The sequence below is a fragment of the Chinchilla lanigera genome, unplaced genomic scaffold (genome assembly GCF_000276665.1).
Source record: "Chinchilla lanigera isolate Chin_1 unplaced genomic scaffold, ChiLan1.0 scaffold00243, whole genome shotgun sequence".
In the NCBI taxonomy this organism is placed as follows: Eukaryota; Metazoa; Chordata; class Mammalia; order Rodentia; family Chinchillidae; genus Chinchilla; species Chinchilla lanigera.
The window spans coordinates 4538-16754 of NW_004955644.1; the positions used below are offsets into that span (position 1 = coordinate 4538).

Here is a 12217-nt window from a genome sequence, read left to right on the forward strand (position 1 = left end):
GGAGGATGGACATGAGTTTGAGGCCTGATTGGGCCATGTAATGTATCTAGCCCAACCTAAAGTACAAAGTGAGATCCTGTGTGGGTGATCCTGTCTGGTACAAAGTGAGACCCCAAGAAAAATGAGAGGAGCAGAAAATGAAACTAATTGAATAACAATATTTATTCACTGAAATTACTAAAGCAAATTTTCCAAACGTAGTGAATGAGATTATCTGAAATATTTAGCAGTCTTAATAGATACAATCACAGAAGAACTGCTGCACAAGACATTATAGTCAAAACCCAAGAAATTCAGATCACAGAACCCTAAAACTATTACAGAAAAAGACTAACTCATAAAGCCAAACCATTAATAATAACAACAGTTCTCAACACAAGCATTAAAGTTCAGGAGAGCTTGGAGAAAAGTTCTTTAAGTATAAGAAAACAACTGCCACCCCAGATTACTACATCCTGCAAAATTATCTCTCAAAAGTGATGGAGAAATGAAGACCCTCCACATTAAAGATGATCTAAAGAAACTCATAACCACAAAACAAGAACTAAGGAAATACTTAAAAAAATCCTAGACAGAGGTAAGTCAACATCATAAAAGAGCCCAAGGAAAGAATACATCTAACTGGGAGAGTTGTTATCCAAAACAAAAAAATTCAAAAGTCAGCACTAGAAAAATAATGTAATGGAGCTGGGAATATGGCTCAGAGGCACAAGCGCCTGCCTGGCAAGTGCAAGGTCCTGAGTTTGATTCCCAGTACCCTCCCCCCCAAAAAAAAAGAAAAAAGAAAAATGATGTAGTGACAGGATTCAGGAAACATCTTTAAATAACAATACCCATTGTCAGTGGTCTAAACTCTCCAATGAAAAGACACACACCGCAGAACTGAATCAAAAAGCAAAGCTTAGCCATACGAAAACTGTAAGATACATTTCATCCACAGAGAAAAACACAGGCTTCAATTTAAAGGCTGGAAAATTATACCTCATGCAGCCAGAGCCTGAAAGCAAGCAGGATTATTTATACTATTTACTAGCAAAGTGAACTTCAAGCCAAATCTAGTCAGAAGAAACAAAGAAGGTAACTATAAAGGGAAAAATTTGAAGATATAACAACTGTAAATTTTTATGTACCCAATCTTAGTGCACTGAATTTCATAAAGCAAAAACTAATGCATATAAAAAGACAGACAGACATCTTTACAGTCATAATGTGGAACTTCAATATCACACTTTCACAAATACATAGTCAAGAAGACAAAAAAATTAGCAGAGAAATATTAGAGTGGAACCATTCCACCAAACATATGTAGATAACTGATATTTAGTAAGTATTTCATCCAAAAACAATTGACTATACATATTTTTCAGTAGCACACAGATTTTTTCCCAAACTAGGTCATACCATAGGCTTTAACCTTAAATTAATACAATGGAATGGAAAGAATCTCTTGCATCCAATCATAATGGAATAAAATGCAAGTATGTTGGAAACTAAATAATACACTTTTGAATAATCAATCAAGGAACAAACTTTAAAAGTTTCTAGACTCAGATTACAGTGGAAACACAATATACCAAAACCTAAGATGCACAAAAAAGACAGTTCCAAAGGAAAGTTTACATTGTGAATGCCCTCATTAAAAAAAAAAAAAGCAAAATAAATACCTTAAAGATGCATCTGAAGGTCGTATAAAACCAAGGGTAATCCAAATCCAAAATTGGAGAAGGAAACAAATTACAAATATCAAAGCAGAACTTAATGAAAGTGAGACAGAAACAGAAAAAAAAAATAGTAAAAAGATCAGTGAATCAAAGAGTTGGTTCTTTGAAATGGTAAACAAGATTACTAAATACTTACCCTAACTTACCAAAAGTGGAAAGAAAGGTCTTACGCCTATGCAGGTACAAATGAGACAGACAAAATTCCCATAAGCATTACAGAATTATAAGAACCTTTTTTGAAAATAAATATTCCAATACATTGGAGAAAACAGAAGAAATGGATAAACTATTGCACACATAAAAATTACCAACAATTAACCAAGAAGCTATAAAAATTTCAAAGAGAATAAAAGGCAAGGGAATTGAGGCAGTGATAAAATCTGTCCCACTTAACAAAAATCCAGGAGCTGACTTACTAATGCCTACATTTTATCATGACTTTAGAGAAGAAACTAACTGCCAAGATCCAAACTCTTCCATGAAATTCAAAGGAAAAGAAACTTCCAGTGTCATTTCTTGAATCTAGCATTATTATGATACCAAAACAGGAAAAGGATTTTAAAAAATGAAAATTATAGGCCAGTATCATTAATAAATATAGTAAAAATTTTCACAAAAATACTTATAGGTAAATAGAACAAATCCTTAAAAGTTTATACATCATGACCAAGTGTGGTTCCTCTAAGGCATGCAAGACTGGTTCAACATATATAAATGAATAAATGGATAATACCACATAAACAGAAGGGCAAAAAATTACATAATCATCTTAATGGGTGCAGAGACCTCTGACAAAATTCAAGCATCCCTTCATGTTAAATCTCTGATGAAAATATGCACACAAAGACCTTACCTCAAACTGATGAAAGCCACTCACAACAAATTTACTGCCTGTATCTTAGCACGTTAGTTTTCACAGCTCTGAATTTTTCACACTTATTTCTTTACATTGACTTGTCTTCCCTCAAAGTTTATTTACTTGTTTATTTTTATCTTCTTGCTTTTTTGAGACTGGGTTTTTGAGGCAGGGTAGTTCAGGCTGACCATGAACTGACTATGTAGCCCAGGCTGACCTCATACTCTCAATGATCCTCCTGCTTTACTCTCGTCAGTGCCAGGGTTACAAGTACCCACCACCACACCCAGCTGTTGCCAAAGCTTTATAGCATTAAACACTCTTATGTAATGTCTCTATCTCTGTGGTTAATGCTTAATTTCAAAGTAAAATTTTTTTTGGTTTTTTACATTAATATGTTTAATAGTGGTTATGCCACTTTTCCTACTTTTTTGCCTTGTTTTGGATTTTTATTCTTACACTACTGAATTTTACTATGCAAGTAAGCTCTGATTCTCACCTTATCTTGGTAGGCTATGCCAAAAAATGCATTTTCACCCCTATTGCTCCACAAAATGTCAATTTCCTAGTCTCTGGACTCTATGGTATGTTACTTTGTACAGTTGAAGGAACATTGCAGACAGCCTTAAGTGAAAACTGATTGAAGGGGGAAGATTATCCTGGATGTCTGGGTGACCCACAGATGTTACAGTTCAGGGAGAGCTACAGTGATACTTCTTGAAGAAAGTGAAGAAGAGATAAGGATGGCAGGCAGCTTCTGAAAGCTAGACCATTCTGCCCAAGAGAACCACAGAGAAGGCTGATGGAGTAAAAGGAGGCTGAAGGAAGATAAACCATTGCCGGGTCTCATGGTAACTACCAGAGGGAAAATAGCTTGATCTTAAAAGATATAGTAAGTTCTACATACAATGAGATGTAAAATAAGCAGTCTCAGAGTTTAAACTGAGTGTTATACAGGACATAGAAGTTCCAAAATACAGACTGGGGCTGGCACATAATCATGGAGAAAGAGACTGTTGGCCAAGAACAGAATTCCTGATGAGGGCCAGGTTTTGTGTGGTCAAAACTGATTCCCAACTGACAGGGAAGTGATAAAGAAAAGTGGCAAAGGAGACAGGCTGGCTTGAGAAGACACGTGAGAACATTTCCAGTAGCATGAGAATTTCAGTAAGTGCTTGGCTTTATGAAGTACTCTCAAATCCACAACACTAGCTGGGGATATAACTCAGGAGCACAAGTGCCTGCCTGGCAAGCACAAGGTCCTGAGTTCTATTCCTGATACCCCCACCCCCCAAATACTACTGACACCAACTCTGAGTGAATCTCAAATATATACTACTATTGTAATATGCATCTGATATACATTTCAGATAATTAAAATAGTAATACTACAATGTAACATTTACTAATTTTCCTGAGACAAGGATAGTTCCAAGCCTAATTCTCTCTGGAAGTATCATATCCTCAGGCTTGCAGAGATTCAGAAAATGCAGCACACCTACACATGTGAAAGAATTTCCTTTGTTTCATCAATATCATCTGTCTACACTTCGGGATGAAGTACAAGATATGAAAGTTCAAGTTAGTGACAAATCAACTAGGGAAAAGATTTCACAATCCTGCAATGAATACTGGATGGGCCTTGGAACTCTCTGATGTCATCAGTAGGTCACAGAACATTGCTGAGAACTTTAAGATAATTGGTATCCACCAATTGTGGTGCAACACTGAGCATCGCAAGGACAGTGATCTGGTGAACAGATATTGTCTTATGTTGTTTGTTTTTTTTGAGTATATTCATTTCTTTCCTTAACATCATTAACCATTCTCTGAGAGAAGTCTCAGATATAATCTTACTTGACATTAGTAATTCTTCAACAAGTTGAACAATGAAACATAAAGAGAAGAGGAAACACCTGGAGAAGAAACTCTTACAAAGGCCTGGGGAAAAGTCAAAATGCAGAAAAGGTATGAGTTAGCCTATGCTTGGGGAATAGGGAACCAGGATTTGCATTCTGAAAATGGCAAAGAGTGAGTTTCTAGCTTGTGGTACAGGGGTAGTGGAGAGAAAGATGGAGAAGTGACTGAGAGAGAGAAGGAGAGAGATACGTGTGTCCTCCCAAAGCTTCATGTATTCTGGGAGTAAGGGACAACTCAGATGACCCAGGTCTTGTCACTGTTCTTTAGGAGTGGGTCTCTGTGTCACACACATAGTCCAGACTAACGTTTTCTTCTAAAAATGTGTTTTCTGTCATTTGACTTCTTCCTAAGGGTGTTGAGGAAGTAAAGGACATTTTAAGTTTTCACAGTACTTTTTCTCTCTTAATGAAGAAATTGGTTCGTAGATATGAAGGAAACATTCTTTAAAAGTTTAAACATATTTGTGCAGGAATGACTATAAAGTTATAAATACTTATTTACTCAGGAGTTTAAAAATCTAGTTTCTCTAGGACTTTTTGTGAAATGTAAGAAAAATACACACACACACACACACACACTTGCTCACACACATACTATTTAACCAAGAATTATGTATTAAAGAGATAAGATCTGGCTCTTTATGGAAAAATTGTAAACTACTAGTTGTGTTACCTTGGAGATTAACAGTAAACAAACAGCTCCTATGAGGCAAAAAGCCTTGTTCATCGCTGAGACGGGCAGATTGAAGCCAAACCCAATACTCTGAAGAAAGGTTCACATGTCTCAGAATAGTCTGATACTTTCAATAGATTTTCAGGTTTGTGTATCTTCTAAAGGTGCTTTGTAGAGAGAGACCTGGAGAGTGAGCTTGTCTTTATCTCACCTTTGTTAGATCAGCACATTTTCAAATACATCAGTTGTAAACTATGAAATATGCAAAGTACGTGCTCACACTTTTTCACAGGCACACAAAACACACAAGCAAACTACAAAAATAGACCAGGGTGCAACAAACACTATCATCTAAAAAATTACCCACTAACAATGTATGAAGCCTTATTTTTTGCCTTCTCAAAACAGCTTACAGCCTGACTTCATCAGAAGAGACCTAGCTCTAGTAACTACTGCACATAGAATCTATTGTTTGCATGTGTATGCACACAGTGGGTGGGCAGGTCAACAGGACAACTGCCCTCTATAAAGTAATTCATGCACTGGAGTGAAGAAACTGTTGTCATCATTAACATGTGGCTTTCCCAGAGATTCAGAGTTATTAATATCCCAGTCAACTGGACAAATAAAGTGCATGGAGAAATACAGAGGTGTCTATGGCCATAAAAGTGGCATGTGTCACTTCTCATTTTCCTTTGTAGGAAATGTATCACAAGATTAGAACTACTGTGGTCGGTGCAAGTTGAAAGGTGGAAGCAACCAGTCTTTGCACCAGTGAAACATTGTGTAGATGTAATGACAAATACTGACAGAATAAATATTACTCCACATTTAAAATTTTACTAATAGGTGCCATATTGTTTAGTCTTGAGGATGGAGGGAATGTACATCCAGTGAACATGTCAAATTATAGGCTCATTGTTTGCTGAACATTGGGTAAATACACATACACACCAAAATGGAACTATGTCTTTGACTATTGTTTCATTTTTTAGGAAAGATGGATTTCCAAGAATTTCTGCAGAGTAGAGGAGAGGAACTGGCCCCAATTCAAGACCTCCAAGTGGCAGACACTTCTGCCTCAGCCTTGGAGGAATTTGCCTGTGGAGATAAATGTCTGAATGCAAGTATGGATGCACTATTGATCAGGGTGCAGAAGGGAAGCCAGGGTCTAAGCATATCCCAGAATTGACATGAATGATTCTGAACATCAGTTGCTACAAGGCTACTCAGTCAGAAAGAACCTGAAAATAACCAGCAGCAGAAACAACAAATGTCAAAGGGAAAACACATGAGAGAACTGCAGGGTCCATTGTAACACTGGGTTCAGCTCAGGAAATGGTGGGAGAGTGCCTGAGCAAAAAGAGGCTGATGAGAGTTGCACAGAAACAGTATGAGCCAGGAAAGAGCATGGTAGACTGAGAGGAAGGCACTGAGAGCTTATGAGAAGCCCAGAATAATAGGAGCATCAGAAGATCTGACTTGAAACACATGAGATGTCCAGTCCAAGAACACAGTACATCCGTATACTGTCCTAGCCACTACTTTCACATGAATTCTTACACAGATGCATCTGCACTGTGATCTCTCTTCTCATGACCTTATAATCTTTCATGTGCACACGAATTCTGTATTCTCACTTTTTACCCTACTGTGCAAACACTCACAGTTATTCTGACTTCAGAAGACACTACATTCAATAGCTTGCATTTTTCCTAAGTTTGTACAAATAGAAGTACAAAATATATAGTTTTGTCAGAGTCTTTCCACTCATCCTCATATATATGAATGTTATTCGTGTGTCATATGATTATTATAGAGTGTGTACTGTCATTGCTGTATATATTCCATTGCATGAAGAAAAAGAATTTATTCATTATTTATACTTTGCTGGGCATGAGGGCTGCCTTCATTATGTGGAAAGTGAGATGATGTTTTGCTATATTAATGCAATTTTGCTTGCTAACTCCATTTTGTTATATTAACAAAATTATATTTTAGCTTGCTGAAATTATAAGAACATCTACATTTCTCTGTTAACCTATTGAAAACTTAATCTTTTGTTTTCTCACGCAAACTTATTCATACAATAATCCTCACACTAACCTGAGATGTTTTGTATAACTTTTCAAAGTCTTTTATTTATTTTTTTTGTCTTTTATTCTTAAAACTTATGTTTTTTCTTACACACTGATTGTTGTATCCTCATGATCTTTATTTCCTTAAACTTCACAAATAAACTACTTGATCTAATTGCCATGTGAATATTTCCACTAACTACATCACATAGCTAAACAACAGAGGTCATGCAAACACACATGCACCCTTAATCATATTCAGTCTGCACATAGATATGCATCAAACTAACACGGAGACACAAGCCACAGTGTCATTCCCATTCAACAAAACTTCTCCCGTATTCACATTTCTAGGCATCAGACCCATGCCACCTTAAACCCTAACTTTAAGCAATAGGCAAGGATGTCACATGCAGGACACATGCTGCAGTCAACACACACCACTTGTAGCAATGTGTGCATAAGATCCAAACCTGCCATGTTCATGAGAGATCGTGATAACCTTACACAGTTACCTAATGGGAAGTGAGCTTGGTCCATATTGTGAACAGAAACAGGGACATAAAAGGTCACGAACATTTAATTTCTTCAAACATAAAAGTTTACCAAATCCTCCATTTGAGGTTGTGAATCTCTAGGAAGTAAGGTGCAGATAATGAAAGTATGAAATATGTAGAAGAAGGCAAACAATATGAACCACATTACCAAGTTCCAGGGGAATAATGTGCGTTGAGGGCAGGATCCCTGTAGAAACACAAAAGGCTTAAGTGCAGCAGTTCCTGCCCAGGCAAAACAGCACTGTTCAAGGCACAGTAAGCGGCTTGGGATTTAGCTCAGTGGCACAGCGTCTGCCTGGCAAGTGCAAGGTCGTGAGTTCGATTCCTGGTACTGGAACCCCCCCACACAATAAGTATTCCTGGGTAAGGGCGCTGGGCAGAGTGGCCAGGGAGAACAGCAGGAGGTGAGCAGAATGGAATTAGGGATTCCAGAAGCAATCTCCTGATTACTCTGTTCCCATTGTACAGTCATGCTCATTATCAAAGGTGTGAGGTGGGACAGACCTGGGACAGCATGATTGCTTAGAATTGGAGCAAAGCTTCTTTGTTCAACAACTGACTAAATAACCACTTCTCTCCAAGATTGCCCATGATTGGTTTCCAAAACTCACCCTGTTCATTTTCCTATCTCCTCTTGAAGAGGCTCCTAAGGGATATGAATAGGCAGGTTAAAGATCCAAGGGAAATTGGAAGCTTATTTATGAAAGTTGAGTAGGGATCCAGTCTGCGAAGTCTTCATTTGAATGCTTAGCAGCACCGTGCCCAGTCCCATAAGGATCCCCTGTCTGAGATAAAATACTTAGCATCCCAAGTTAAAAGATAAAAGGTTTATATTGGATCACAATTTGTAGAATTTTCTGCTCATAGTCCACTGGCTCCAAGACAGGGTGACATGGAAGAGTGGCATCACAGAGGAGAAACAGTCCATGGCAAGCAGGCAGAAGACAGTGAAGCAGCAAGCAGCAAGCAACAGCAGCAGCTGCTACCTGCCTTCCTTCTCTTCCTTTATATTTCATTAGGGCTGTAAACCTACTGATTGGTACCCTCCACACTCAGGGTAGAGCATCCATTATCTACCTTCTTAATCCCAGCTTCACACCCTTAATCCATATTCACACATCCTAATCCTGCCACCTTCAAAACTCCCTACCTATGACCACAGCAGGCTTTAAAGGGACATCTAAACATAAGCCATAACACCATCTAATAGTTTTTATCTTTGTATGCAGCTAGTAATTATCTATTCATATTCACATCAATGCCTCTGTGCATCTTATATTCACCAAAGTAAATGAGTCTACATACACAATTCTTCATGAAACTTGTACTCCATAGTCTTCATTTGCACAATGTATTAACAGGAAATGGAGCTAAAAATAATAGTAGTAGTAGTAATATCTAAATGTTAGTGAATGTATACCACATTTTAAGTGTAGTTGAGTTCCCAATATTCTGTATACATCTCCAAAAATATATGCATCACACCTAAACCCAGGGATACCCATGACATACACAGTTTTAATAGCTACTATTTACTTTTATTTGGGGTAAGGAGTTACCATGTGTGGTAACCATGCCAGAAACATATCTGTTTTGGAATGACACAGAACTTAGACTATGCTATGTATCAATATTTTTCTTGCTGCTGTCTTCCTCACTCTCTAGAATTGCAGAGCTTTTCTGTGGCTGCCCCTGAGGCACATGAGGTGGTCCCAAGCTCAAGTCTGGATGCAGGAGAGAATTTCTCAGCCTCAGCACATTTCCCCTGCATTTCCTCTTTAAGCATGCGCATTCCTATGGACCAGAATGGTAAGACAGATGCAAAGTTGACCTGATCTTGGATGAGGTGCAGCTGAGGGGCCTCCCGAGCCCACTCACTTCACCTTTCCTTCACATGAAAGAAAGGCCCTCAGGCAAGAGGAAGGAAGACTGACTCCTCTTGCGGGTGCGGGGACAGATAGGAAATCTGTCTTCCAGAAGAGGACAGTTCTCAGCACAGATTTCCACGTGAACACGGAGGCTGCTATGGGAGAGGCAGTAGCCCATGTGGAGATGTACAGGGGGTGGGATCAGTGCCTCCCCCTCAGATCAGTGCACACTCAGTTCACACTCACATGGCATTCCTATATACTACGTACAGACCCATTTCTCTTCCTCTTTACTGTTCTTTCTCACAAACTTCGCTTCCCATTGTTCCAGTTCCCATTGGCATTACACAGGCACAGCTTTACACTGGCATTCCTCAAATCATTCTCAGATTCACCACTTTACAATCTAATCCAATGAATAATGTCACATCACCTCATATGGATGGATACCTGTTTTAATTCCATAAAGCTATGAGGAGACAAAACATTGGAAAACTGTTGTGCCCTTTTTTTTTTTTTTTTTGGTACCAAGAATCAAACCCAGGACTTTGCACTTGCCAGGCAGGCTCTTGTGCTCTTTTCATGTGTACTTTTCTCACCCTAACACCACATCTTCCACCATGCCTTCAGAAAGCTGCATGTGCTGAGGACATAAACACTTCCTCTAACATGTAAGGCTGCTGTTACACCATCTACCAACATTCACTACTCACACAAGGGATTACATGTGCTGTCACAAACTATCACACACACACACACACACACACACACACACACACACACACTCAGTCCTGTCTGTTTTTGTCAGTACCAACTGTATACCAGAACACATATATATACACACATGTGTATGTATATATGTGTGTGTACATGTGTATATATATGTATATAGGTGCATAAGTACAATTTCTAGAAGAGGCTTCACACACCCATTACCCACATAGGCATACAACATACACACATAACACAATACTCACCACACATGGAATTCTGAATATCACAGATACCCACATGCCCCCACCCAGGATAATCTCATGGCCATCTCATCTCCTTATTTTTGAAGCTTTCTTTTCTAGACACCAATACACTACCTTAATGTGTTCCAGGCCTTGGATCTTCTGAGATGCTTCTAAGTCAAGAATCGATGAAGACAGAGAATTCCTGCTTCATGCCACATTCTCATTTACCTTTGACCTCTGCCAGTAGCCCCTCAGCATCTACAGCATCTACTGAAAAGAAAAGGATAATGAATGTTTACTACAAGCCTGTCTCAGGGAAAAGGAGTGTGGCTGCTTTGGAGGATATGGAAGAAGATTGGGAGCCTCCTGCAAAGATGATGAGAATAGGAAAAGTTATCTGTCCTGAGAGGAACCCTCCAACAGCCAGCTTCCCTGACATGTGCCTAGCAGGCATCCTAACTGAAGGTAAGGACAGCTTGGATAGTGAAAAGCCAGAGGAAAGGGAAGAGGCTGAGAAGCCACCTAAGAATCTGTCCCAGGAAGCAGGTCCCAGCGCCCAAACACCTGCAGGGCTGGAGGACATGTACAGTGGATTTAGATGCATGGGCTGCTGCCAGGTCTTCCCCAGTTTGCGGTTGCTTAAGAAACACCTGAAGCATGGGGCTGAGGAAGATGTTTCATGCCTTAATCTTGCATTTGCCAAACTGAAGAACAAAGGGAAGACAAGCAAGATCTCAAGGAAGGAGAACACAAATATCCCAGAAGCATATGGAGATGATATGGAGATACTTTTGAAGGTCTTGTTATTGTTGGCTTTCTATAGCTTTTTGTTTTATTATTATAATAAATAGAAATTAAATCCTTCTTCTGTTTCTGTAAATAATAAATGAGAGGCAGTAATAATTGAAGGTACCAGAAAACCTGTTCATCCACAGTATAGCAGGAAGAATCAGCACCTTCACCACATAAGCCTTTGGTTAATTTTTTCATTACCTTCTCTGTTCTCCTACTTGCTTCATTCTGTGGCTGCCAAAATGGGACTCAAAGTTAATTTTTTATCTTACTATTTATTTTTATTAGTTCATGGAGGTAGTACATAAAAGTTACATTCCTTGTTCAGAAGCGGCACATGTACATAACACATCCTGACTCCTTTTTTGCTCCCCTTTCTCACCCTTCCCTCCCTGCTCTCTCCATCTTTTGATGGCTTTCACTTTTTAGAAAGATCTACCTCCCTACATCCTATCATCTACTTTTATTTTGCTCTTTATTTACACTTTGGATTTCTCATACAAAAGAAGCCATGTGATATTTAAGCTCATGTGCCCTCTTTATTTCACTTAACATTATGGCCCCAAGGTATATCCATTTTCATACAAATGACTCAAGCTTATGTTTATGACAGAGTAGTACTCCACTGTGCTTTAGAACCACATTTTCTCTCTTTTTTCTTTTCATGCTAAATTATTAATTTATTTATTTTTAATTTTAAGTTTAGGAAGAATTTAGATATGCATAATGATCACATTCATTGTGTGGAGTTTGTATTTGTACATTATATGTCTTGATTCCTCTCCTCCCCCATT

General features: G+C 38.5%; 1 protein-coding gene across 2 annotated transcripts; it reads left to right on the forward strand.

Moving 5' to 3' along the window:
- The first annotated feature begins 4304 nt into the window (after positions 1 to 4304).
- On the forward strand, positions 4305 to 11483 carry LOC102008589 (protein FAM170A-like). Of its 2 annotated transcripts, XM_005415048.1 has the most exons (4): positions 4305 to 4545; positions 6165 to 6296; positions 9470 to 9613; positions 10779 to 11483. In XM_005415048.1, the coding sequence occupies exons 1-4, from the start codon at positions 4467 to 4469 to the stop codon at positions 11480 to 11482; spliced, it is 1059 nt and encodes a 352-aa protein (XP_005415105.1). In that variant the 5' UTR covers positions 4305 to 4466; the 3' UTR covers position 11483. The 2 variants fall into 2 exon arrangements, with proteins under 2 accessions (XP_005415105.1, XP_005415106.1); XM_005415049.1 differs by lacking the exon at positions 9470 to 9613.
- Positions 11484 to 12217: the final 734 nt, after the last annotated feature.

Bases quoted from the DNA above. Each gene is read 5' to 3' on its own strand.
- LOC102008589 (XM_005415048.1), top strand. From the start codon at position 4,467: ATGAAACATAAAGAGAAGAGGAAACACCTGGAGAAGAAACTCTTACAA. The intron at 4,546-6,164 runs GTATGAGTTAGC...TTCATTTTTTAG, and splicing joins AAAGTCAAAATGCAGAAAAG to GAAAGATGGATTTCCAAGAA. The intron at 6,297-9,469 runs GTATGGATGCAC...CTCACTCTCTAG, and splicing joins AGATAAATGTCTGAATGCAA to AATTGCAGAGCTTTTCTGTG.